This window comes from Callospermophilus lateralis, chromosome 18 (genome assembly GCF_048772815.1).
Source record: "Callospermophilus lateralis isolate mCalLat2 chromosome 18, mCalLat2.hap1, whole genome shotgun sequence".
Taxonomy (NCBI): domain Eukaryota; kingdom Metazoa; phylum Chordata; class Mammalia; order Rodentia; family Sciuridae; genus Callospermophilus; species Callospermophilus lateralis.
Genome location: NC_135322.1, coordinates 10952170 through 10979150, shown reverse-complemented (window position 1 = coordinate 10979150; position 26981 = coordinate 10952170). Strand labels below are relative to the sequence as shown.

Here is a 26981-nt window from a genome sequence, read left to right as displayed (position 1 = left end):
CCGGCCCGGCGCCCCCCGCAACCCCGGGCGCCGCGCGTCGTGCCCGGCCTGCGGCCCCAGCCCCTGCGCCGCTCTCCCGACCCGCGATCGCCTGCCAGACTGTGCCTCCCGGTTGTCCGGCCTGTCCGCGTGCGTCTGGGCCGGCCTCCTGGCCTTCTGTCCCCACTGGCCGGGCCATGCCGAGTCGCCGCGTCGCCAGACCGCCCGCTGCGCCGGAGCTGGGGGCCTTGGGTAAGCGGAGCCGGTGTTCGGGAGAGGAGTCTGGGGCGGGGCTGGAGATGTGGGAGTTCTGGGGGTCCTGGAGCAACCTGGGGGTTCCTACAAGAGTCTAGGTATTGCGCGGGGAGAATGTGAGGGTTGTGGGACACTGTATTAGAGGGAAGGAGGCAGAGGATGATGAAGGGTCCGGCCCAAGGTACTGGCGAGGCGTCCCGCTGTAGAGTGAGAAGGGGGCGGGGCCTCACTCTGAGGCAGAGAAAGGGGCGGGTCCCGGCTTTCAGAGGGAGAAGGGGTGGGGCCTGACTCTGAGAAGGAGGAGCTGGAGCGGCTATTGAGGGGCTAGGGGCGGGGCTAGGCTCCGAGAAGGAGGAAAGGACGCGCCACGGATGGGGCGGGGCCTGATGGTGAGGGCGGGAAGGGGCGAGGCTTAACGCAGAGGAGGAAGCAGAACCCGACTCAGAGAGACGAGGGGGCGGGGCCTGGCTGCGGAGCGAAGGGGAAAGGCGTGTTCTGAAAACGAAGGGCGGGGCCTGGAGCAGGGAATGTGGAGGGGTGGAGCCTGCCTCCCGAGAGAGAAGGGGCGGGCGCGACAGTGGAAAAGGGAAGGGGTCGCTGAGAGAAGGAAGGGGGTGGGGTATTTCCTAACAGGTAGAGAATGGGTCCTCTGAGCCTCACCTTAAGGGGAAGAGGCTCGGACAGGTCTTGGGTGTGATGAAGGGTGAGGAATGGCAGAAAGGAAAGGTCAGGACCTGTCCAAGGGTTGGCAAGGAAACTTGGCCAGGCTCTGCAGGTAGGGGGAGGGGCCTGACCCAAGGGACAGGAACAAGGTGGGGCTTGGATAATTCCCTGTTCGAACGTCTTGCTGCCCATCACCCTCTGAGACATGCCTCCCTTTCCTAGGGTCTAATGACCTCTCCTCGATCTCACTGAGCGTTTCCAGGACCACAGGTGAGCAGCCCTCCGCAGCCCTGCCCACCTGTACGCGCGGGATGGGGTGGGGGGAGCCCCTGTGTGGACAGCATTGGGCATGCCTCTGTCTGGGGGATTTGCAGAAGTCTATTTCAGCCCACCTTTGATGAGCTGTGTCCCTTCCTGCCCTTTGAGATGGTCCCCTAGGTGTCCGTACTTTCTGGACTGTTAGGAGTCTCACAGGTAAAAGTAATCACTTACTATGCAAGAAGGCCCCCGGTAGAGATTCCCCATGGTATAGCAGAAGGTAAAGACTGCCATGCTGGTGCCACTGCCCCCTCACTGTATGAATGTCTGTGAGTCGCTTACCCTGTTTGGGCCTCGGCTGTCCTAATCTGTAAAATGGGCACAACATTAGTGCCTCCCTTTTAGGGAGATTGAGAGGATACAATAAGTTGATAACAGTGAACTTGCAAAGCAGTGTGTGGCAATGGTAAAGGCTCCATAAGTGTAAACTGTTAGAGGTGTAATAATAATGCTAATAATAACTTTTAGGCAGTCTATATAATAGTGTTGAAACCATGTGCATTGAAATCACCCAGAGGGCTTATTAAAACAGACTGTTAGGTCCTACCTGTAGAGTTTCTTATTCAGTGGGTCTGGGGATGGGCCATGAGAGTTTGCATTTTTAGGAAGTTCCCAAGAGATGCTGAGAACTGTTTATAAGGTCCCTCAGCCTGTGCCTTCCAAAACTCAGTGCTGCCTAAGGAAGTGCAGAATCCTCACCAAATTCTGACACCGTGTCTGTTATAAGTTTGCTGGGATTTGGAGGGCAGGGATAGAGTCCTGACATTGCGACTGTGCAGTGGTCCCAGTTGGCTGGGTCTGGGCCTCTGTCTGGAAGTAGAATCTTGGGATGGACCTCAGGAATGCTGGGGCGGCCATAAAGGAGGTGCTGTAGCTTCTCCAACACATGCGAGAGTTCGGGGGTGGGGGTGAGGGTGGAGGAAGGTAGGAAATGGCATTGGGGACAGATACAGTCCTCGCACTGGTTCTGGGCAGAAACAAGACTTGTGTGGCCTGAGACCCAGATCTTTGGTTTCAAATGAGAGTGATTTCTGATGCCATCTATTCAATAAATATTTATCGAGTGCCTGTTCTATATCTGGCCCTGTGCTGGGCAGGGCTGGGGACATAGCAGTGACTGAGATAACCCCAGCCCTGCCCTCATAGGACTCCTTCCCTGGATGGGGAGGAGAATATATAAACAATAAGTTGATGTGGGATTATAAAACGTAATAAGGGCTATGATGAAATCTTAGGGTCAATGATATTTAACAGTAGGGTGGGGTCAGGAGACCTAGGGAGATAGAGGGAAAGTTCCCTTCATTTTCATAAATACAGGCTGGGCCTTGGGGATACACTGAGGATTGGTCAGACACGTTCCCCACTTTTTGGGGCTCACAGTCTGTGGGAGGAGACAGGTAGGAATCATTATAGTGACAGGATATATCAAATCCTCATCAGTGCCATGAAAATTATAAAACAAAGGGACTGGAGTCAGGGGCTTGGGGGACTGTCTTGGATAAAGTGGCCAGAAAAACCTGTCTAGGAGGTGATGTTTGCACAGAAATCTGAAGGAGTAGTAGGAGGGAGCCATGCAAAGAGCTGGGAGAAGAGCATTCGGGAAGAGACCAACCTGTGCAAAGGCCCTGAGGTAGCAAATACATCATCAGCTTTCTGCTCCCATGTGACCCATCCTGGCTGACCCTGAATGGTAGCAAGTCTGTTATCTGAATAGAGCCTTGAGTAAGGAGAAGAAGTTCTTAACATTTCCTGGCTGAAAGAAGACTTCAGATAATATTAGCCAAGCTTTATGGAGGGCGTAGGGTGGTCGCATGCAGTACTTAGCAGTTTACGTGCGTGCTCTTAAAACCTGACATTACCTCCTTATGTAGGAGCTCAGACCTCATTTAATAGAGGAGGCTCAGAGAAGTTAACAGACTTGGCCATGGGCCAGTGACTGCTAGGATTCAAACCAGCCCTGTGTACTGTACCCCTTATGTTGTAAAGCCGTGTCTCCTAACTTTCCCATTTCATAGACAAACTGAGATCCAGAGAGGGGAAGGAATTACCTACGTCCCTAAAAACTTGTCCCCCAACACTTTGTCTAATAGCAGCCAGCATTTATGTCTTGCCTACCATGTGACAGTTCCAAGTATTGTTTGATTTTTAAAATTATTTAAGCTTAACAAGGTAGACATTATTGTTCCCATTTTACAGATGAAGAAACCAAGCACAAAAAATTTAAGTGGTGGCACAAGGCCACACAACTAGCAGGTAGCAGTGCTTGAACTTGAACTGAAGCTGTTAACCCCAAGCTCCAGCCAGCATCACCCAGGACTCAGCCTCCCCCTGCAGCCTGGAGATGCTTAAGGGCCCCAAATCTGACTTGCCTTTGGGTCCCCACTGCATCCAGCATAGATGTGTAAGGAGGATTTTCCAAGTTGAAGTAACTTGACGGTGACCTTAAGCAGGTCCCTTTCTCCCTCCCATCCTCACTGTCCCTGGTTCCCTAGTGGGGACCGAGGCACCCTACTGACTTCACTGATGGCTTGAGATAAAGGACGCAGGATAACCACCTAGTAAGGGGCAAAGTCTGGCTGCCAGCTGCCACTCCCTGAGCACAGAGGAGGAGGCTAGATCTGGCGCAGGACAGGTCCCCAGCCAGTGGCCTGCAAGGCATCCCTGGGCGGAGCCTCTGGCTGGGCCCGACCTCCTCTCTGGGTGACTCCTAGGCTCACTAGTGCTCTCTGGGCTTCCCCGCGTCCTGTCGTGGAATGACGGGAGGTTGGTTTCAGTTTCTCCACTGCCCCTTTCTGGGTTGAGTTTTCCTGCAGGAGACAGGGGCTTCCCTGAGGACCCAGCATCACTGCTAGCCCTGTCCCAGGAACCCCGGGGCAGTCTGGGGTGTGGGTGGGCACTGGGGCCCGGAGGATGGGGCTTGGATCCAGGCAGCTGAAGATCTGCCCCCTCGGCCCTTGAGGCAGCCTGCGAGGGCCGGGGGGGCGGGGGACGACAGGAAGGAACCTCCACTCGGTTTGCTCAGAATCAAGGGGGTTCATTTTCCCCCTGGTGATAGGGCCCTTTGCTTTCCCCCTGTCCCCAGCAGTGCTTCCCAATCGCTGGTCTGAATGTTAGGGGAGGTGCTGGCTGAGTTTGAGGATGCCCTAATGCTGGGCCCCAGAACTGGGGGGTGAAGGGAGGTTATCCCAGAAGGGGAAGATGGGGGCTGGGGGCTGATGCCCAGGAGTCATCCTAGGGTGTCTCAGGACGGAGGCTGGGGGAAGGGTCACAGGAGGGACAGGGTTGGGGATCTGTCTGGATAGCTGACAAACCCTGGCCACTTTCTGAACCTTTCTTTCTCTTCCTTCCACAGATGAATTGGGTGAGTACCAGGAGGCAGGCATGCGGGAGGCGGAGGGCCCAGGTGCTCACATGGGGGCGGGGGCAGGCCTCGGGTGAGGAGGGTGACAAGGGTGACAGTGCAGCTCTCATTTGCACCAAGTCATGCTCCCAAGATCCTGAGTGGTCCTCGAAACTGGGATTCCTCAGCGGGAGTCAGCAGCCTCCGATTTACTATTATGGCCTCCTTCAGGGACGTCAGTGAGCCCGCCTGCCTGGGAACCAGGCACTGCTCTGAGCACCGGGGACCGTCAAAGTCCTGAACAAAGCAAAGTCCCTGCCCTCATGGAGGTGGCACAGAGAATGGGTTCAGGAGTGTTAGGGATGGGAGTCGATTTAGGGGGTGGAAGTTGAGTGGGGCTCAACTCCAAGGCTGGCGAGTGAATGACAGAGTAAGGTTAGAGCAGGCGGAGTGTGAAGGAACAGGACAGCCACAGGCGCCTGGGAGACAGGGATCTGGCCTTCCGAACAGCTGACATGTGAATGGAAATTTGAGGGGAGCCTGTGTGGGTTGAGTGGGGAAAAGTGGGGTTCAGGACGGCCGTGGGAAGAACAAATACAAGGCCCTGAAGGGGGCCAGGCTTCTTGGGTGCAAGGAACAGACTGAAGCTGGTTTTTTGGAGGGTGGGGAGCTCACTGGGGGGGAGTGTGGACTCTGACTCCCAGGAGGTTTCCGAACAGAGAAGGGACAGGCCTGGACATCCCAAAATCCCTCTGGCCGTGCACTGGGGACAGATGCAGGCTGGAAAGGCAGGAAGAGGGGGCTGTGAGCTCGGGACTGCTGTGGTCCAGTGGGAGGTGAAGGAGGTGATCTGGGACAGCAGTGGGAACAGGAGAATAAGCAGAAAGTAAACATTTTTGAAACCGACATGGATTGGAAGTTTATCCATTTTTTTTGAGACAGGGTCTTACTAAGTTGCTTAGGGCTGCCTACCTTGCTGAGGCTGCCCTTGAACTTGGAATTCTCCTGTCTCAGCTTCTGGCTTCGCTGGGATTACAGGCCTGTGGCACTGTGCCGGGCTACTACACAGATATGATGGTAGGCGATGAAGAAGGCCCTTGCAGAGGCGGGTGACTGTCACCTGTAACCCCCGCTGCTATCAGGCAGGAAGGCTGAGGCAGGGCCTCTCTGTGTTGCCGGGGAGAAGATGACCTTCCAGTTGGAGCCCTGGTGGCTGCTGCAGAGCAGCTGTCATTAGTGTTAGCAAGAGGCCGAGCCCCGGGGGTCGGCCCTTACCTTAGCCAGGTGAGGGGTGGCACGGAGAACGGGTTCAGGAGTGTTAGGGTCGGGAGTCCATTTAGGGGGTGGAAGAAAACAGAAGCGGACCGACCCCAGGTTTCTGGCTCAGCCTCTGGGGCTCCTAGTGGTTGCCAGGAGGGGCAGGGCCTTGGCGTGCCCAGCGAGGCCCTGTGCCCTGCGGCCCCCGGGGAGGCAAGGCCTGGGCCTGGAGTCGGATGGGTGGGACAGATGGGTCACACGTGTCTGTCTCCCGCAGAGATCATCGACGAGTACATCAAGGAGAATGGCTTCGGCCTGGACGGAGCGCCCGGGCACTGCGAGGGGCAGCCGCGCCTGGTGTCCCGCGGGGCGGCCTCGCTGAGCACCGTCACCCTGGGCCCCTCCGCGCCACCCGCCACGCCGCCACCCTGGAGCTGCGCCTTGGGCCGGCTGATGCCGCCCGCGCCCGGGCCGGGCCCGCGGCCGCACCTCGTCATCACGGAGCAGCCGAAGCAGCGCGGCATGCGCTTCCGCTACGAGTGCGAGGGCCGCTCGGCCGGCAGCATCCTGGGCGAGAGCAGCACCGAGGCCAGCAAGACGCTGCCCGCCATCGAGGTGGGCCGGGCGCGCGGCCGGGACGCCCTGCACTCCTGGCCCGGGAGGGAGTCGCGTGGTGCATCCTGCCCTGCTGCTGCGGGGCCAGGGCGCAGCCTCCCCCACCGCGGAAAAGGGCTGCAGAGAAAGGCGTCCTCCCTGGCTGTGTGGCAGTGTTTATCAAAACCGTCCCTGCCCCTAGGCAGTGCAGCCTCCTGGCTTGCAAATGGGGCCTGAAGAATCCCAGTACCTGGGTTCCAACCCCACTTCAGCCATTTACTAGCTGTGCAACCTTGGGCAGGTGACCCGGTCTCCCTCTGCCTGTGTGCTCCTCTACAGAGTGGGATAATAATAATACCATCCTCCTGGGTGGGCTGGGAGGGTTCGGTAGACGTGCCAGGGCCTCTTCCATGGTCAGTGCTGAGTGCAGGTGAGCTGCTGGTATCTTAGTGTTTCTGTGGTCCTCATTACCCCGAGGCTGGGCCATTCCACTTGGAGGACTTTGTCATGTGGCTGTGTGCAGCTAGGTGAAGAAGGGGGTTGGGTGTCCGTTGCAGCCTTGTTGGCCTAACCAAGAATCGGGAGCTTGAGTGTTAATGGAGAACTGGTAAACCGTGACTGTCTGTCTGTGCTGGCACTGCTCTAAGGATCCATCTGTGAGAGCGAAAACATAAATACCAAGACTGACAGAGAAATGCTAGAAATGCAGGTGTCCCCTGTATTGATGTGGAAGTGTCTCCAGAATATAGTAAAAATCCAAAAAATTCAAATGCCATGCAGAACACTGCACAAGTATTATACTACTGTGTGTGTGTGAGAGAGAGAGACAGAGAGAGACAGAGAGAGTTTGGAGATCCAGCCCAGAGCCTGGACCGTGCTAGGTAAGAGCTCTAATAATTCACTACACCCTAGCCCTGCAAAACAACCCAAAAAACCACACAGTGGGTTTTGGTTTTGGTACTGGAGGGTGCTCTACCACTGAGCTACACCCCAGCCCTTTTTATTTTGAGATGAGGTCTCACTGAATTGACAAGGTTGTTGCTAAGTTGCCAATGCTGGCCTCATGCTTGTGAATCTCCTGCCCAGCCTCCTGAGTCCCGGGATTACAGGTATGCGCCACCATGGCAGCTCGCATACTTTGCTGTGCGTTTTTAGCCTGGGGAAGCCAACCCAGGGTCTGGGGCATGCCCAGCACGTGCTCTACCACTGAGCTACAGAAGCTCCCAGCCCGTGTTCTGCTTTTCTTATTTAATAATATATCTTAGAGTAGCACATGTGGTGCAGGCCTGCAGTCCCAGCGACTCAGGAGGCTGAAGCAGGAGGTTCAAAAGTTTGAAGCCAGCTTCAGCAACTTAGCGAGACCCTGTCTCTAAAAAAACTCCAAAACAGTGACCTTTGCACTTATGACTTTAATTGGGTGATGAGCAGAGCAGCTGTCTGTCCTCTCTATCCCCGCCACCCTGGAGGAGGCCAACAATTGCGGGAAAAGTTGGCGTTTGAGGGTAGAAATCCTGGTTCTGTCGCTTACCTGTGAAGGGGGCGGGCTGCCAGTTCAGTGCTCCTCCTGGTCTCAGTTCATATGCAAAATGGGGTGCATCTCTGCCCCTGTAGGACCCTGAGAGCCTGGGCCAGCTGCCGGGTACAGGTGGCAGGCTGTGTGAGGGTGAGTGAGGCTCCTTTTCTGCAGCTGGCCACTGTTATCTTTACTTGATTCAGTTACAGGCGTTGTGGTCCGAATTGGGGTGCGGAGTGCGTGTAGGGGAAATTCTGATCAAAGAACGATGTTCTACTGTGCATGCGTGTAACTCCAGAGACTCAGGATGCTAAAGCAGGAGAAGCCCGGGTTCAAGGCCAGCCTGGGCAACTTAGCAGGACCCTGTCTCAGAATGAGAACAAAACAAAACAAAGGCTGAGGGTGGAGCCCCTGGCAGGGCGCTTACCTAGCATGTGCCAGCCCTGGGCTCCCTCCTCGGTACCCAGGGAAATTGAAAAAAAAAATTTTTTTTTCTTTAACTGTATATTCCCAGTCACTGGGGTTTTAGGAATGGGGAGACTGTGGTGGAATGGGCAGTTTCACAGTCCTTCTGTGTCTCGATCTGTGTAGTGCTGGGGGTTGAGCCAGGACTTCATGTAAGCTAAGAGAGCCTCTACCAGAGCCACATCCCGGCCTTATCCCTTGTACATTTTTAACCATTAATCTGTTTTTCTAATTTGAGAGGAGATTTCATTTTTCAACTTTACCTTTTTCTTTTTTCTCTCTCCGTTTTTTGGGAGTTGGGGTGAGGTGGGTTATTGGGGATTGAACTCAGGGGCACTCAACCACTGAGCCACATCCCCAGCCCTATTTTGTTTTTTATTTAGAGACAGGGTCTCACTTATCCTCCTGTCTCAGCCTCCCAAGACACCGGGATTACAGGCATGCGCCACCGCGCCTGGCTAACCTTTTTTTTTTCTCTTGATAAGTTATTTACTTATTTTGCAGTAATGGGATGGAAAGCAGGGCCTCAATCATGTTAGACAAGTGTTCTACCACGGAGCTGCACCCCAGCCCTCTTGACAGGTTTTGAAATTACATAATATATGCAAGAATAGTGCGGTGGATACCCATATGCCTTTGCCACATTTGCTTTATGTCTCTCTCTTTCTTAGTTGGTGCTAGTACCCCCAGCGCATCTTTCTGTCTCTTGTTTACAGAGGGAGATTTGAACTGTGAGACAGGATACTGCACCCAAAGTGTTCTGTCGTGTGTCTCTTGAGAGCAAGGACATATTTTTTTCTTTATTCTTTTCTTTTCTTTTTTTGGTACCAGGGATTGAACCCAGGAGCACTTGGCCACTGGGCCACATCTCAGCCCTATTTTGTATTTTGTTTGGAGACAGGGGCTCACTGAGTTGCTTAGAGCCTCACTAAGTTGCTGAAGCTGGCTTTGGACTTGTGATCCTTCTATCTTTTTTTTTTTAATATTTATTTTTTAATTGTAGTTGGACACAATATCTTTATTTATTTTTATGTGGTGTTGGGGATCTAACCCAAGGCCTCGCCCATGCTAGGCAAACGCTCTACCGCTGAGCCACAACCCCAGCCCATGATCCTTCTATCTTAACCTCCAGAATTTCTGTGTTAAGACAGATGCTTTGCAGAATGACCTACATCCTGGGTTTGTTGGCTGTTTGCAGATATGATCAGGTTATGCATTTACGGAAAAACAGGACAGTAACGTTGTTGTGGCCTTCTTAATGTCTTGCATTAAAAGACCTCGGATATTGCTTTGACCCAGTGTTGATGATGTTAAGTCAGATCCTGTGCTTAAAGTGACGACCCCCCAGGTCTCTGCATGGTAAGGGATGGTTTTGCCATTGTGGTTTTAGAGTTATCCCAATATTTTAAGACTATGTTTTCCCTAATATTTTTAAATTTCGGTCTTTCCATGCCATTATTTTGGCTCTGTGTTTGTTTTCATTTCAAATAGTTAGGATCCAAAATGCCCAATAATAGGGCAACCTCTCTCCAAATCTGAAATCAGAATTTTTATCCCCATCTTTATGAGAAAACTGAGGCTCAGAGAGGTTGTTACTTGTTCAGGGGCACACAGCACTTTCACTTGACCGATGACTACCATTGACTAGGCCAGGTACTTTTCATGTTTCTTTTCTTTTTTCTTTTTTTTTTTTTTTAGGTACTGCTGATTGAACCCAAGGATGCTGTACCACTGAACTATATCCCAGCCCCCTGTTTTAAATTTTATTTGTTCATTTGTTTTGGATACTAGGGATTGAGCCCAGGGGTACTTAACCCCTAAGACACATCCCCAGCCCTTTTTTATTTTTTTCTTTTGAGACAGGGTCTCAATTAAGTTGCTGAGACTGGCTTTGGCCCACAATCCTCCTGACAGGTGTGAGCTATTAGCTACTGGCCTGGCCCTCCTGCCTTAGCCTCCCTGGTTGCTGGAATTACACATGTATACTCCATGGTGCCCAGCATGTTTCTTGATATGTATTTTATAGCTAAGGACATTAAGGTCAGAGAAGTTTCTTGGTTGGCTTAGGGCAGAGCCTAGATTTGGTGTCAGCTGTAACTTGCTCCAGTCTAAAATCTCACCCATGATCTGAAAAGCTCAGTCCTGGAGTCTTCATAGATCCTGAGGCTATTAGTTCTGAGTTTTTTAAGCATCTCCTAATATTACAGGTGGGGGCTGGCTAAAGTGACGTGTGTGTGTGTGTGTGTAAGTGCTAGTGGATGGAACCCAGGGCTTCCCACTTAAGAGGCAAGCAGCTACCATTTAGCTAGCCACCAGCCTTAAATGAATAGTTTTAATCCTATTAGACTCAGTGAGATTTACAGACACTAATACCTACCTTCTCTATAGTCACCCCCCAAATTCATATTGCCGTGTTGTAACATGAAGGAGTGACAGGAGGACATAAATCCAGCACATTAATGAATAAGAACACATTTATTTTAATATGTAAATGTTCAAGCACAGCCTCATGGGATACATGGATGTTAACGTTGCTTGGGCCTCTGTGTGGACTCCTGGGTGCAGGGTCCACGGGGAGCAGCCTGACCCAGCCTGGCAGACCTGGTGACTTTAATGCCACATGCAGGCAGCACTGGTTGAGGGAATTCTTCACAGTATCAAACAACTCTTGGTCTAAACAAAAGCTAGTCGTCTTTCAGTTCACATGGTGATTGCAGCCCTTGAAGATTCAGTGTATGTTGAAATTATGGGAAAATACTGTTGATGCGAAACGGGGCTAGGTTCTGGGCTCGGGTCATTTTAGACAGGTTTCCTTACTGCTGTGAATTCTGGAAACATGTTCAGATGTCCTGGAGGACATGGGGTAGGTGTGTTGGACTGTCCTTGGTATTACAAACCAGCACTGCTGGTTTGCTCCATCTTCTACCTGCTGTGGTCCCTGCCCTCCCACAGTGTCAACCAAAGTCCCTCTCAATATCCCCTTCAGCCACTAGAGGGCAGCAGGCCCCCACGGAGACACCTTAGTTAATTGCATTTCCCTGTTGGGTGTTGGGGATTGAACCCAGGGGCACTTTACCCTTCAGCTACATCCCCAGCCTTTTTTATTTTTTTTTTTAAATTTTAGTACAGGGTCTTGCTGAGTTGATGAATTCGTGATCCTCCTACCTCAGCCCGCTAGGGTTCCAGGTGTGGCCTCTGTGCCTAGCTGGTTTATTGCATTTTACAGCTGGGCATTAGGAGTGCAGAGTGGGCTTCAGAAGGTCTCAGATGTCCAGCAGGGCCCAGTTGGTGACCAGAGGAGCTAAGTGACTGGCTGAGTCAGGCATGATCTGAAGAGTCTGGTTTCTGTCTGGGTTGCCTGTGGTGGTTGGTGAGAATTCTAGCTGCAATTATGGCAATACTTTTTTCCCCAGTGCTGGGGAAGGAAGCCAGGGCTTCACACAAGCTAGGCAAGCGCTCTGCCACTGGTCTACCTCTCCAGGCTCCCCATCCACTTAAAAAAATATATATTTATATTTTGATCCTGGAGATTAAACCTAGGGGTGCTTAATCACTGAGCCACACCCCAGCCCTTTTTTGTATTTTGTTTAGACAAGGTCTCACTGAGTTGCTTAAGGCCTTGCTAAATTGCTGAGGCTGGCTTTGCAATCCTCCTGCCTCAGCCTCCTGAGTTGCTGGGATTACAGGCCTGCACCACTGTGCCTGACTGGTCCCAAGCATTTTAGATGAGAGACACTCAGCCTGTCCTGAGCCATTGTTACCAATGTCAGGGACACTGAGTTGGCTCAAGTGGTGGCCACTGTATCTCTCTGCTGTACAGGTGTCTTTCTTTGCTTGTGATTACCTGTGTGTGATAGATTTTGTGTGCGTCAGATTTTTTTCAAGGTTTGTGTGACCAAAGAAGTCACGTGGGGCAGATAGCCCATTACGAGGCCTCCCAGGTCACGGGTTGGAAGTTTCCGGCTTTGGATAGGAAAAAGAGTCTTCGCTTTTCTTTTTTTTGTGGGGTGGGAGTACCGAAGATTGAACCCAGGGGCACTCAGCTACTGAGCCACATCCCCAGACCTATTTTGTGTTTTATTTAGAGACAGATCTCACTGAGTGGCTTAGTGCCTTGATTTTGCTGAGGCTGGTTTTGAACTCACAATCCTCCTGCCTGGGCCTCCCAAGCTACTGAGAAGGAGAGGGGTCTTAAGCAAACACCCTTCCATGACCCTGGTGGGGGGTTGGGGAGGTGGGGATCCACCAAGGGCAGCCTCAGGGAGCTTGGCTCGTCTGTGATGAGCCTGCCAAAGCGCACCTGTCTCCCTGCAGCTCCGGGATTGTGGCGGGCTGCGGGAGGTGGAGGTGACCGCGTGCCTGGTGTGGAAGGACTGGCCCCATCGGGTGCACCCGCACAGCCTCGTGGGGAAGGACTGTACGGACGGCGTCTGCAGGGTGCGGCTCCGGCCTCATGTCAGCCCCCGACACAGGTACCTGATCTCTGACCCCTGACCCTCGGTCATAGAGATTCTGAGGGGCCGAAGGTCGGTCGCCCAGGGAAACTAGGGCAGGGCCAGCCTGGCCACACCCTCCCTGCTGCATTTCCCCCTGGGGAAACTGAGGTCTGGGGCAGCCACGGCCTCGCTTCAGCCTGCGACCCTGCCATACCCCGTGCCCTCCGGAGCTGTGCACCCCGTTTTGTAGAGGGAGAAACTGAGGCTCAGAGAGGTGATGGAGCGGGTAGTCGATGGCAGGCAGGGCTGGGGCTGGACTCCAGAGCAGGCTTATCTGAAGGCTTAGTCCTTCTCTCACTCTACAATCTAAATATTTTTATCAAATGAAAGATGTAAAAAAGACGGCACCCTTGATCACAGCCACTCAGGAGTCTGAGGCCCAAGGGTTGCAAGTTTGAGGCCAGGCTGGGCAACTCAGGAGCCCTGCCTCCAAATAAAAGAGTTAATAAATAAAAAGCGCTGGAGATGTGGCTGAGGGACAGACGCTGGCCCAGCATTCCCAAGGCCCTGGGTTCATCCCCAGCACTGAAAAATAATTCTCTTCTCAGAAAGAAAATCTTTGGCCTTCTAGCTATGTTTTTCTAGAAACAACTGAAGATATGCCACATATATGCAAGCACATATCTTTTTTTTCATATTTATTTTTCAGTTGTAGTTGGACACAACACCTTTATTTCACTTGTTTATTTTTATGTGATGCTGAGGATCGAACCCAGGGTCTCGCACGTGCGAGGCAAGCGCTCTACCGCTGAGCCTCAACCCCAGCCCACATATCTTTTTTTTTATATATATATATTTTTAGTTGTAGTTGGACACAATGCCTTTGTTTTATTTATTTATTTTTATGTGGTGCTGAGGATCGAACCCAGGGCCTTGTGCGTGCTAGGCAAGTGCTCTATCTCTGAGCCACAATCCCAGCCCCAGCACATATCTTTTTTTTTTTTTTAAATTTTTATTTTTTAGTTGTAGTTGGACACAATATCTTTATTTTATTTGCTTATTTACTTATTTTTAATTGGTGCTGAGGATTGAACCCAGGGCCTCACACATGCTGGGCTAGCGCTCCACCGCTGAGTCACAGTCGCAGTCCCCCAGCACTAATCTTTTTTAACAGACATTCACAACTTGTTTTTTGTTTCTGCTGCTAGGCATGGAACCCAGGGCCTTGTGCATGCTAAGCAAGTAAGCAAGTGCTGTATTACTGAGAGACAACCTTGGCCCCTACATCTTGATTTTTTGTTAACAGTACATCTTAGACCTCATTCCCTATCAATATATTTAGAGCTGCCCTATCCTTTGTCTTGGCTATCTAGTATTCTACTTCATAGATGGACACAATTGACTGAAACTGCTCTCTATTAATGGGCACCTCTGATGGTTCCTGTGTCTTGTTGCTCTGTGGCTAACAGTGCTGAGAAATACCTTTAAAGATATGTCATTCTAGATAGGTGTAGTTGCACACACCTGTAGTCCTAGTGGCTCAGGAGGCTGAGGCAGGAGGATTGTGAGTTCAAAGCCAGCCTCAGCAACATAGTCAAGCCCTGAAGCAACTTAGTGAGACCCTGTCTCTAAATAAAATAAAAAAGGGCTGGAGATGTGGCTTGGTGGTTAAGTGTCCGTGGTTTCAAACACTGGTACTAAAAAAAAAAAAAAAAAAAAAAAAAAAAAAGGTATGTCATTCTTTAGGATTAGTTTCTAAAAATGAAGTTGCTGACTCTAAGCTGATATATAATTTTTGGGGTGCTAGGGATTGAACCCAGGGCGCTCAACCACTAAGCTACATTCCCAGCCCTTTTTATTTATTTTGAGACAGGGTCTCCTTGAGTTGCTTAGAGCCTTGCTAGGTTGCTGAGGCTGGCTTTGAATTCAGGATCCTCCTGCTTCAGTCTCCTGAATTGCTGGGATTTCAGGTGTGCACCACTGCGCCCTCCTTGATTTATAATTTTAATGATTTATCAATTTAATGAAAACATAAGCTCACTGAGAGCAGGGATTTTCTCTTTTCTGCTCCCTGCTCTATTTCCAGAGCCCAGCACAGTGCCTGGCATGTAGAGATGCTCAGGAAGCACTTGGGCAATCAATTACTGCCAAGTCCTGCAGTTCACAGTCCGGCCAGCGGGGAGGGGGGGCGTCCGACCCCTCCCAACCTCACCTGGACGGTGACCTTCCCCGCGAGCTGTTGGATGAAGGAGCTTGGCCAGTAGTTCACGTGGTACAGATAAGGCGGGTTCCCGGGTCTTCCCAAGAACCCCAGGCCCTTCCTGATGCCAGGGGGAGCCCGGCAGCAGAGTTGAGGCCCGCAGCCCCCCCTCACGAGCACTCCTCCCCCAGCTTTAACAACCTGGGCATTCAGTGTGTGAGGAAGAAGGAGATAGAGGCCGCCATCGAGCGCAAGATCCAGCAGGGCATCGACCCCTACAATGGTGAGTCCCGGAGCCCCTCCCCTGCCCCGCCCACCACGCCCCTTCTCCAGCCCCCGCCCCTCCTCTAGGCCCCACCCCTGCCCCGCCCACCCTCAGCCTTCCTGTGTCCCCACCGCAGCCGGCTCCCTGAAGAACCACCAGGAGGTGGACATGAACGTGGTGAGGATCTGCTTCCAGGCCTCCTACCGGGACCAGCAGGGACAGACGCGGCGGATGGACCCTGTGCTCTCGGAACCCGTTTATGACAAGAGTGAGTGCAGGGTGCTGTGGAGTTAGGATTGTCCTTGGCAGCAGGGATCAGAAAGCCCTCCTTAGTGTGGCATGAACAAACAGGGAATTATTATTTATTTGTCTCACTGACTAAGTTTGTGCACATTGATTTAGCTGCTTAACATCATGAAGTTTCCACAGCTCTGTGACTCTCAGCTTTTCCTTCATGGTCACAAGATGACTGCCACAGCTCCAGACATCATATTTGTGTTCAAGACATGATATAGGCAGCATCACCCTGTGTGGTTGTACAGATCGCACCCTGCCTATTTTGGGGGATCAGCATTTACTGTGTAGCTTATGAAAATGGCACTTCCTGATTTTGAGAATGCACAACAGTGACCCCATTGAGCCCTAGGGAAGAGGCATCACGAAGAATAATACCTCTTTCTCTTTTTAAATTTATTTTTTAGATTTAGGTGGACACAGTATCTTTATTTTATCTTTATGTGGTGCTGAGGATCGAACCCAGTGCCTCATGCATGCTAGGCAAGTGCTCTGCCACTGAGCCCCAGCCCCAGCCCCATACCTCTTTCTTTAGTAGATAAAAAGTTTATATTCTCCAGAATCTCCTTGGCAGTCTTCTGCTCATGTCTTATTGGTTAGAACTTGGTCCCATGGCCACACTGAGTTGCAATGGAATCTGGGTATGTAAGTATACAGGCTTTTCAACCTGAATAGAGGGGTACAGACTGGAAGAGGGGCTTGGGAATAGCTGTTCGGCTTTAGCCAACCTACAGTGACTGCCACAGCATCTAAATGAGGAAGGACAAGCCAAGCACAGTGGTATGCCTGTGATTCCAGCAACTTGGGAGGCTAGGGCAGGAGGATTGCAAGTTTGAGGCCAGCCCCAACAACTCAGTAAGATGGTCAGCGACTTACTGAGGTCCTGTCTCAAAATAAAAAACAGCGAAGGGCTGGGGATATAGCTCAGTGTTTAAGCTTCCCTGGGTTCAATCCCCAGTACCAAAAACAAACAAACAAACAAAACAAACAAACAAACAAAACAACACCCAGTACAGGACTAGCACAGTGCTTCAGGTCTGGTTGCATTCTGACCTCACGGTGTCACTGGGGGTTCCATCTAGTTCTGTCCCCCAGTTGTGCTTGCTGCACGTTAGAGTCCATCCTGCCAGGCCTTCCAGGGCTGTGTGCTGATACCTCTCCTGCACTCCAATGAGAGCTTTAGCGTCTCTCACCCAAATTTATTTGCAATATTGAGAACTGAACCCAGAGATGTTCTACCATGGAGCTACATTCCCAGCCCTTTTTTATTTATTTTATTTTGCTACAAAATCTTGCTGTGTTGCCTAGGATGGCCTCAAACTTGCCATCCTTCTGCCTGGCTCTTTCCTAGTATTTTTGCTGAAAAATCTCAGGGCTGTCTCTCATTGGCCTGCGTTTGGTCATTTGCTCCTCCTTGACCAATCAACTGTGGGTAGGGGAGGTGATGATCTGATTGGCCCGATCTGGGGCATGTGATCACTGCTGAGCTGGTGAAGGGACTCAGTCCTACCCAATCCCCTTGACTGAAATGGCCAGGGCAGAGGGAAGTGTGTCTTGAGGGAAAGTGGTGTCCCCAAGAGGACTCTTCACAGAAGAAGGGCTGGGACTGCTGAGCAGGCCGAGCAGCGGCACTGCAGGACTTCCGGCCGCTGGCTGACCGGTGGCCTCTTCCTCCATCTGAACCAAGGCACCTGCCTCCTCAGTCTCCTGCCTTCCCACCGCCACCGGGTGGAAAGGTGCCTGGATTCTTGTTTTCCCTTATTGGCCTCTTCCTCTCCCTCCTCCCCAGAATCCACGAACACGTCCGAGCTGCGGATCTGCCGCATCAACAAGGAGAGCGGGCCGTGCACGGGGGGCGAGGAGCTCTACCTGTTGTGTGACAAGGTGCAGAAAGGTGAGGGCCTGGTTGTGAGCCCGGGGGAGGGGGCTGGGGGTGTGGTTAACCAGAATGGCAGCCTGGAAAGATCCAGAACCCTGGCTTTGGGGTCAGATGGCACAGGCAATGGGTTCATCCTGGCACCTGTCCCTGAGCAAAGGTGGCGGCCTGTGAGTGGCCCAGGCTGGGTGTCTGGCAGTGTGGCTGTCACTCTGCTCCCCATCCAGGAGGCTCTGAACTTGGTGGAGAAATTGCCTACGTGCTTTAGGAGGGGCAAGTGGGAAGTGCTGGCCCAGCACAGGCAAGACCCGGGGACCCTTATGACAGTTGTGGTAAAGGATGCTAAGAAAGCAAACCGGACAAAAGAAGTTTCTTGCATTTGCATCTATTCAAATGTCCCTTGCTCAAATAGGCCTCAAATCAAAACCCCAAAAAACTAACAACTAAAAAAAATAAAAAAACCCTACCTCCACCCAGAACCACCAGCTGAGGAGAGGGCCAAAGGCTGTCTGCCCTTGTGCTGGATTCATTTTTTCTATATCTTCTGCCGTTTTTCTCTCTCTCTCTTTCTCTCTCTCTCTTTCTTTCTCTTTCTCTCTTTCTCTCTCTCCCCTCACCTCCATCCTCTCTCTTTCCAGTACTGAGGGTTGAATTCACACATGCTAGGCAAGCGCTCTACCACTGAGCCACATCCCCAGCCCTTTTTACTTTTTATTTTGAGACAGGATTTTACTAAGTTGCTGGGGCTGGCCTTGATCGTACCATCCTCCTGCCTCAGCCCCCTGAGTAGCCGGGATTATAGCCCCGTCCCCGTGCTGGGATTCTTTTACATTTTCCATCATGTGACTATATCATAAATAGCATCACCACCAACAATAATGACATCTGTCTCTCTCTGTTTTTTGTGGTGCTGAGGATGGAACCCACGACCCCACCTGCATCCTCAGGGTGCACTCGGCCACCAGCTACATCCTTGGCCCACGACATTGCCGTGTTCTAACTACATGCCAAGCTTGGCTGCGTGCTCTTGGTGTGCATGGTTTATTAGGTCCTCCAGTCACCTCACTAGGTGGCAGCCTGGAAAGATCCAGAACCTATGAGGCAGACCTTGTTATTATTCCCCATTTTATAAATGAGGAAACTGAGGCATGGAAAGGTTAAGTAACTTGCTTGAGGTGACACAGCTGGTCAGGTGGAGACAGGATTTGAATTTAGAAAAGAAGACTCTGAAAAGAACAATCCTTCTACCATCAGCGTTTCTTCTAGGAAAATAAAATATAGAGTTGGAGAAAAATCACAGGAAGTTGATAAAAATAATATTTAGTACTTTTTTTTCCAAATGAGGGAAGGAGGCAGATTTGAAAAAACATCTGGAGAAAAGTCACTTTCCAGAGTTGTGTTTGAGGTGATGGTGATGGTCAGAGCACTGATGGTGACGACAGCCTGCTCTTGGAGTCCTGGGCTGACTCAGGTGATCTTCTCAGCAACCCCTGAGGTCGTCTCATTTTCCTGTCACAGTGAGGAGACTGCTCTCAGCAATGCCACTGCCTTCCTCGAGCCCTGGCAGAGCTGGTGGGAAGAGCTGTGGCCTCCTGGGTCCCCGCCGAGGCTCCACTGCTCGCTGACCGTGTGACATTGGACAGATGACTTCACCGCTCTGTGCCTTTGTCTCCTTCTCTATATAACAGGGTACCTAATGGCGTCTTCTTCATAGGGTTTTTGTGTGACACAGAGGCAACCTGTATGTATCTGTCACCTAGAACCTCAGCACTGGCTGCTGGTGTGTCGAGAGGCAATTCAGTGAGATGCGGAAAAGAAACAGGCAGGCGTCTCGGTGGGCCCGATTTCCCTGGAGCAGCTGTGGGACGCCTCAGTGCCTCCAAGCCTTGGTTCTCCGTCTCTGACGAGGGCGTGCAGAAAAGAGTGCACACAGCAGATCTGAGACCTCTGTCCTTCAAAAGCCCTCCTTAGAGCTGGGTGCAGTGATGCACATCTGTAGTGACTCAGGAGGCTGAGGCAGGAGCACCTCAAGTTCAAGGCCAGCCTCAGCAATTTAGTGAGGGCCTCAGAGACTTAGTGAAACTCTGTCTGAAAATGAAACAAGTTGTGGCTCGGGGGCAGAGTGCTTGCCTAACACAAGTGAGGCACTGGGCTCGACCCTCGGCACCACATTAAATAAATAGATAGAGAAATAAAGTTAAAAGAAAAAAGTAAAAAGGGTGGGAATGTAACTCTGTAAATCGCCCCTGGATTCAATCCCCAGTACCAAAAAAATAAAGTAAAAAATAAAAACGGGTGGATGGGGGTGTTGCTTGGTGGTAGAGCACCCCTGGGTACCATCCTCAGTACCACAAAAATAGTAAACAAAGAAACAAAATAACTTAAATAACTAGCTGTGCTCCCAGAGGTTCTGGGAACATGGGTTTGGGGAGGTTCCCACCTTCCCTAGTGGCCAGGAGTGGCCTGTCACGCCAGGTAGACAGGGGGCTGAGCTTCCTCAGTGGATGTGTTGTTTTAGTTTGTTGCTGGAGGCTCCCGTGTGGCCCCTGTGACTGCTCAGGGGAAGGACTCTTGGCACCTTGTGCCTGGTTCCCCCTGGACTGTGCTGCAGGCACCAGCACCCTGTCACTGTACCCTGTTACTATAACAGATCACAGCCATGGACATGGCCGCCCATTGAACTCTGCGGGTCCTCAGAGTCCATGGCTCAATCTGAACATGGTCGTGGGGCCCTCTGACATTGTGGGGACAGTGATTTTCCCTGCTTCTTGTGTTGCCCTAAGGATTAGATGAGATAACTTAGGATGCTCAATTTAGGATTTTTGACTCTAGAATGATGGTGTGAAATTAATATACGTTAAGTAAGCTAGGAGCGGTGGCGCACGCCTGAGATCCCAGCAGCTCGGGAAGCTGAGGCAGGAGGATCTTGAGTTCAAAGCCAGCCTCTGTGAAACCCTGTCTCTAAATAAAATTTCAAATAGGGCTGGGCATGTGGCTCAGTGGTCGAGTGCCCCTGAGTTCAGTCTCTGGTACCTCCACCCAAAAATCAGCTGTAGCTCCTGCTCAGCCCCACGGTCACAAGGGGAAAATACCAACAGGCCAAGTGTACCAATGCTAAGCTACGGTGTTCCATAGTTTAACTACAGTCAATGCCTTTTCTTTTTATTTATGTAATTTTTGGTGCTGGCAATTGAACCCAGGGGGACTTTACCACTGAGCTACATCCCCCGCTCTTTTTTGTTTTGTTTTGAGAGAGGGTCTGGCTAAGTTCCCCTGCCTGGTCTTGAACTTTTGATCTTCCAGAGTGGCTGGGATTACAGGTCTGAGCCTCCCTGCCTGGCCTGGGGCATTTTTGACCTGAGATATTTTCAGCTCTGGTGGGTTTGCTGGGATGTAATGCCATCATAAGCCAAGGAGCATCTTCATATGAAAACATATGAACTACTTAGTGACTGTCCCACTGGACGTGCTCAGGTGAAAGCTACCTGCCAGGTGATTAGCTTCACATTGGGAACATGAGGGCTGATTTTGAGGGAGGCTGAGCCGGTTCATCTCAGAGGGCCACCCGTCCCCACTGGCATCTCCTTCACCCTCCAGAGGACATCTCCGTGGTGTTCAGCACAGCCTCCTGGGAAGGCCGGGCCGACTTCTCCCAGGCCGACGTGCACCGCCAGATTGCCATCGTGTTCAAGACGCCGCCTTATGAGGACCTGGAGATCATGGAGCCCGTGACTGTCAACGTCTTCCTGCAGCGGCTCACGGATGGGGTCTGCAGCGAGCCGCTGCCCTTCACGTACCTTCCTCGGGACCATGGTAACCACGGCTCACCCGGGTGACCCACTGGCCAGCTCAGCCTGGCCAGGGATGAAGCAGACCAGGAGGAGGCAGAAATGCGGGGGGGCTGCCTAGCTGGGGGCGCTGCTGCCTCCAGGCTCTGTGACCGTGACCGTGGCTTCTCAGGGCTGTAGCCCTTCCCTGTGCAAAACACACGGTACCTGTCCCGGGGCGTTAGGGTTTTCTCTCGCATTCCCTCAGCCTCTCTGCTCAGTGTGGCCCTTTGCTGGCTTGTGCTGGGGACACAGCAGTGACCAAGAGAGCCCCTGGAACTTCCCTCATGAGGCTTACAGTCCTTTGACGGGGGAACATCTCTTCCCCACAGTGATGGTCAGAGTGACTACTGGAATGGGGTGGCTTGGGGACTCAGGGCACCTGCTCAGTCTCAGGGGTCAGGGAGAGCAGCTGAGCCGAGGACACAGGAAGACTGATGGGTGGGAGTTGAGGAGAGTATGTTAAGCAGTGGAAATAGCAAGAGCAAAGGCCCTGGGCCAGATTGTGTTTGGCATGTTTGGGAACAACAAAGAGGTGGGTGTGCGGGAAGTGAATTTAGATTTTATTCTGATTAGGATGTGGATATCTGTTTGCATTGGTTGGTCAAGAACCAGCTCAAACTCTTCCTAAATGGTCTAAGATTAATTATTGCTTTGCTACTGTTGCTGATGGATTGTTCTTTGTACCCCTGGTGTCTCTAACAGACAGCTACGGTGTGGACAAGAAGCGGAAACGGGGGCTGCCCGACGTCCTTGGGGAGCTGAACAGCTCTGGTTTGTTCCCTGTGCCCCCTTCCACACCCATCCCCGGGACCTTTGGAGGGGATGGCTGATCCCACTGTCCTTCCCTGTCCCACAGTTGAGGGGTCCTTATCTCTGTTTCCCCTTCCTTTAGACCCCCATGGCATCGAAAGCAAACGACGGAAGAAGAAGCCAGTCTTCCTGGACCACTTCCTGCCTAGCCACGGCCCAGGTGAGTCCCAGCTTCCTGCGAGCCTTTGGCCCTGGGATGGGCTGAGGAAGCACAGCAGCCCTGCTCCTCCAGCAGCTCCCCTGGCCAGCGCTTACCTCAGAGCCGGCCACAGCAAAGGAAAGGAATAGGTTCTGGAGACAGAGTGGAGGCAGCCACACCAGGCCCGTGGTGCAAGTCTATGATCCCTAGGACTTGGGAGGCTGGGGCGGGAGGATCAAGAGTTCAAAGCCAGCCTCAGCAATGGTGAGGCGTTAAGCAACTCAGTGAGACCCTGTCTCTAAATAAAATACAAAACAGGGCTGGGGATGTGGCTCAGTGGCCAAGTGTCCCTGAGTCTAATCCCCAATATCCAAAAAAAAAAAAAAAAAAAGAGGCTGCCACCCCACCCCTGCTAGGCAGATGATTTGCTGTGTGACCTATGGCAAGTTTCTCCCCCTTTCTGTCTCAGGGGTTCCTCTGTAAAGTCTCACTATGTACTCACCTCGCTGAGCTTTTCAAATTTAATGTAGAGGATGGCCATCCTGAATGTGCTGCTCTGTTCAGTCTCACAGTAGCTGGATAGAAGACTGCTCTGGAAACCTGGTGCTCTGGGCTGAACAACAACAACAAAATTTTGAAACAGAATCTCACTAAGTTCCCAGGCTGAATTCAAAGTCATGGTCCTCCCTCCTCAGCCTCCCCAGTAGCTGAGATTATAGGCATGCACTATCACACCTGGCATAAAAATTTTTTTTAAAGTGTTTATCTTTTTACGGACACTGGAAGAGAGCCCTCAGTGCTTGGTATGGGCTACTCATTTAGTCTGCACAGTCATCCTGTGAAGGAGGTTCTGTCATTCCACCCATTTTATAGGTGAAAAACTGAGGCCTAGAGAGGTGAAGTCTCTTACCTGAGGTCACCATGTGTCAGATATGCAGTGGAGCAGGGAGTTGGAAGACTGGGCATCTGTATGGAGGGATGATGTGGGTGCCCCATGTATTGGATGGTACATCAACTGTGGTGGATGCAGCCAGCCAATCCCAAGTTCAGGGCCTTCTCCATCCTGGCTACCCTCTGGGCTGTGCTACTACTGCCTTCATCTCAGCTCACACACCAGCTCCAGGTCTCACCACTCCAATCCTAACTGGCTGCCATCCAAAGAAGCCTTCCCACCCCTGACCCACTGACCCCCCAGCTCTAAAAAAGCTTCCTGCCAAACACCCAGCCAGTCCAGGGCATCCAGCCCTGAGCCAGCCACCAACCACTCAGAGGCTGCTGAGCCCGGGCCACTCCAGCCAGTCCCACCCTGGAAGTTAGCAGTACTACAAGTTGTCCCCACCCTCTCTCAGCTTGTAACCAAGGCCCAACAGCTCCAGCCCTAGCAACCACCAATCCTAGCGCACTCCGCCAACCTCTCTGGTCCCCAGAGCTCTCTGCCATTCATCTATCTGATCTGTTTGTCTCCCTCATTCCTGAGGCAAAGCCACCGTGGCACTAGGGTAAGGGTTAGGAGCACAGCCTGAGGATTTACTCTGGGTTTGAATTGGGTCCACAGTTTTGCAGCTTTGTGACATCTATGCCTCAGTTTGCTCCTCTGTCAGATGGCGACTCTACCTCATGCTATAGGGCTAGAGCGTGTCACAGAGCTAAGGCAGCCTCTGTCCCTGGTTCTCATGATTATGCCAGAAAGATTTCAGAAATATCACCCAGAAGCAGGCATGAGTTTATAAGAGGGGATAGGAGAAGGGGGCACTCTCAAGGGAGAGGGTGGGTCCTCTCAGAGAGGAGGTGGATGGTACACCCATCCTGCCCTACAGTTTTATTGGGATCCAGGAAGTTTCCAGAGTCCCCCCGCCCCCCCAGGCCCACCTCTTGGCTTTTGTTTTGTTTTTTAAGTTGTTGATAGACCTTTATTTATTTATATGTGGTGCTAAGAATCGAACCCAGTGCCCCACACATACCAGGCAAGTGTGCCACAACCCCAGCCGTGATTTTTTATTTTAACTTCATTTATTTTTTTCCGTGGTACTGAGAATTGAATCCTGCAACCTCAGGTGTGCTAGGCAAGTGCTCTACCTCTGAGCCACAACCCCAGCCCACCTATTTAATTATTTATTGTGGTGCTGGGAATTGAACCCATGGCCTTGTGCATGTGAGGCAAGCACTCTACCAATTGAACAGTATCCCCAGCCCTACCTCTTGATTTTTGATGGACGGCAGGATGACTTTCAAGTCCCCATTGCACATGGTAAAGTTCCAAGGCAATTCTGAGTCACTTTGACCCTTGCTGACCAGTTCTAATTGGAACTTGTTCTTATAGATTTTATGGTTAGGGGCAATTATTCTTATCTCCCTGCGTTCTGTGTAAAGGTCACAAAAATCTACTCCCCCCCAGGGTAACTTGTGTTCTTATCAGCATTTCAGGCCTGCATTTCCCGTGCAGGTTATAGGTTGTTTCTGAGGAATATAACGTTTCCTATGAACTTAAGCCAGACAGGGCCACGGGTAAATTGTGTTTTAAAAGCAAGCATGTAATCTCAGTGGCTGGGGAGGCTGAGACAGGAGAATCCTGAGTTCAAAACCAGCCTCAGCAATGGCAAGGTGCTAAGCAACTCAGTGAGACTCTGTCTCTAAAAAAATACAAAATAGGGCTGGGGATGGGGCTTAGTGGTTGAGTGCTCTGAGTTCAACTCCCAGAACCCCCGCCCCCAAAAAACAGCAAGCATGTGAGGGTCAGCACCGTGGGCCCAATTTATAGAATTATTCCCTTAACCTGGTGTTCCCATCAGTTGCATCTGTTACCTCTCACTGTTAAGGTCCTTGTCAGAATTTAGTGAGATCATGTCATAATTATTTACTATAGTAGTATGTTAGGAATTTGCTAGAAATCAGGAATGCCACGTGCATTTGTTATGGTCATATTTAACAGCATTCATATCAAAACCCAAAATAAAAGGAGCTTTAACAGGATAGAACTTGGGGCTGGGGCTCAGAGGTATAGCACTTGCCTAGCATGTGTGAGGCACTGGGTTTGAGTCTCAGCATCGCGTATAAATAAATGAATGAAATGAAGGTCAATCAACAACTAAAGAAAAGATTAAAAAAAAAAAAAGATAGAACTTCTCCTCTCACATAAAGAGCACAATGGTAGCTCTCCAGGTATGATCTGGTGGCTATAAGGTCATCAGAAATCCAAGCTCTTGCCATTTTCAATTTGCAGTTTCCACCTCCTGCCCAGGTTCCACTTAGTCCCATGACCACATTAAGCTGTACGGGATGCGGGGACTGACTAGGTTTGGGTCTTGTCTCTTTTTTTTTTTCTTTTCTTTCTTATGGTACTGGGGATTGAACCCAGGGGGTGCTTAACCACTGAGCAACATCCCCAGCCCTTTTTTATATTTTATTTAGAGATAGGGCTCGCTGAGTTGCTTAGCACCTTGGTAAGTTGCTGAGTCTGGCTTTGAACTCCCAATCCTCCAGCTTTAGCCTCAGAGCTGCGGGGATTACAGGTGTATTAACCTTTGTTGATTAGGTTTGTCTTATCCCGAAAAAGAGGAAGACAGGCTCCAATAATACTTATCATTTCACTTTCCATCTTGGGGACTGATAATTTAGGAATCTCACTGGTGTGGAGATTTTGCTTCATTGAAGGTGGCATAGCAGCTCCTCCCTTTCCACATTCTTGGTGAAAACTGCTCACAGCCCTGCAGGAGTGTGGGTTTGGTCCTGGTTTTCCAACTAGACAGCTTTGTGTGACTTCCCGTTATTTTGTCTCAAAGTTTCAGTTTGCTTATTATGAGAATGGTGATAGCCTCTACCTCAACAATGCATTTAGTATGGGGTGTTGTGTCTGGATTAGTGTTTTGCCAAAAGTTGGCCCTAAATCCGCTGCACTTCTCTTCTCATTCCCTAGGCCCGTACCTCCCGCCCTCAGCCCTGATGCCAGACACAGAATTCTTCCCAGGTACCGTGTCCCTGCCCGGCCTGGAGCCTCCCTGCGAGCCTGACCTCCTGGATGACAGCTTTGCCTATGACCCCACGACCCCCACGTTCTTCACCATGCTGGACCTGCTGCCCCCAGCGCCGCCACTCATCAGCTCTGTCCCCGCCAGCGGGGGTGCAGGGGTCGCAGTCGGGGAGCCCCCTGGCCCCGAGCCACTGACGCTGGACTCCTACTCAGCCGCCGGCCCGGGGGACGGAGGCACCGCTAGCCTCGTGGGCAGCAACATGTTCCCCAATCAGTACCGCGAGGCAGCCTTCGGGACTGGCCTCCTGTCCCCGGGGCCTGAAGCCACGTAGCCCGCGGCGCCAGAGGAGAGGCACTAGGTGGGGAGGTAGCTGGAGGGACCCTGCGAACCCGGCCAAGGGTCGGTCCAACGCCCCCATCCCCCTGGGCCCTTGGTCAACCTTCGACCTCGGTATCTTAATCGGACATCCTCAGCGTGGCGAGAAGCTCGGCAGCACTGGTCTCCCCTTGATCTTATTTTACAAAAGAGAAAACCGGAGTCGGGAGAGAGAAAGGGGCGCGGCCCGGGTGAGACGCCCACCCGTGGGGAGTACCTTCTCTGGACGTATCCCGAAAATAAACTCTACAGGAGTAAGGCGGCAGACCCGCGGCCCCTCCCCAGACCTGACAGTGGGCGGGCATTTTCCCAATAAAAATGTTGATTCTTGGGGGTTCCTTGTCTCCGCTTGGGAAACACCGAGCGTGTCGGGCCGCCGAGCCCCGGGGGACCTCCTCTGCCGC

At 51.6% G+C, this 26981-nt stretch overlaps 1 protein-coding gene across 1 annotated transcript; it reads left to right on the top strand.

Moving 5' to 3' along the window:
* Relb (RELB proto-oncogene, NF-kB subunit) lies at nt 1–26907 on the top strand. Its single transcript, XM_076838786.1, has 12 exons — nt 1–231; nt 1120–1167; nt 4568–4576; nt 6090–6427; nt 12699–12856; nt 15212–15303; nt 15422–15553; nt 17369–17473; nt 21053–21268; nt 21988–22056; nt 22178–22255; nt 26148–26907. The coding sequence occupies exons 1-12, from the start codon at nt 177–179 to the stop codon at nt 26531–26533; spliced, it is 1686 nt and encodes a 561-aa protein (XP_076694901.1). The 5' UTR covers nt 1–176; the 3' UTR covers nt 26534–26907.
* Nucleotides 26908–26981: the final 74 nt, after the last annotated feature.

What these genes read in the sequence shown, in the direction of transcription:
- Relb (XM_076838786.1), top strand. Translation starts at nt 177, where the DNA reads ATGCCGAGTCGCCGCGTCGCCAGACCGCCCGCTGCGCCGGAGCTGGGG. An exon ending in AGACGCTGCCCGCCATCGAG is followed by an intron (nt 6,428 to 12,698) that starts GTGGGCCGGGCG and finishes GTCTCCCTGCAG; the next exon opens with CTCCGGGATTGTGGCGGGCT. An exon ending in TGGGGAGCTGAACAGCTCTG is followed by an intron (nt 22,057 to 22,177) that starts GTTTGTTCCCTG and finishes CCCTTCCTTTAG; the next exon opens with ACCCCCATGGCATCGAAAGC.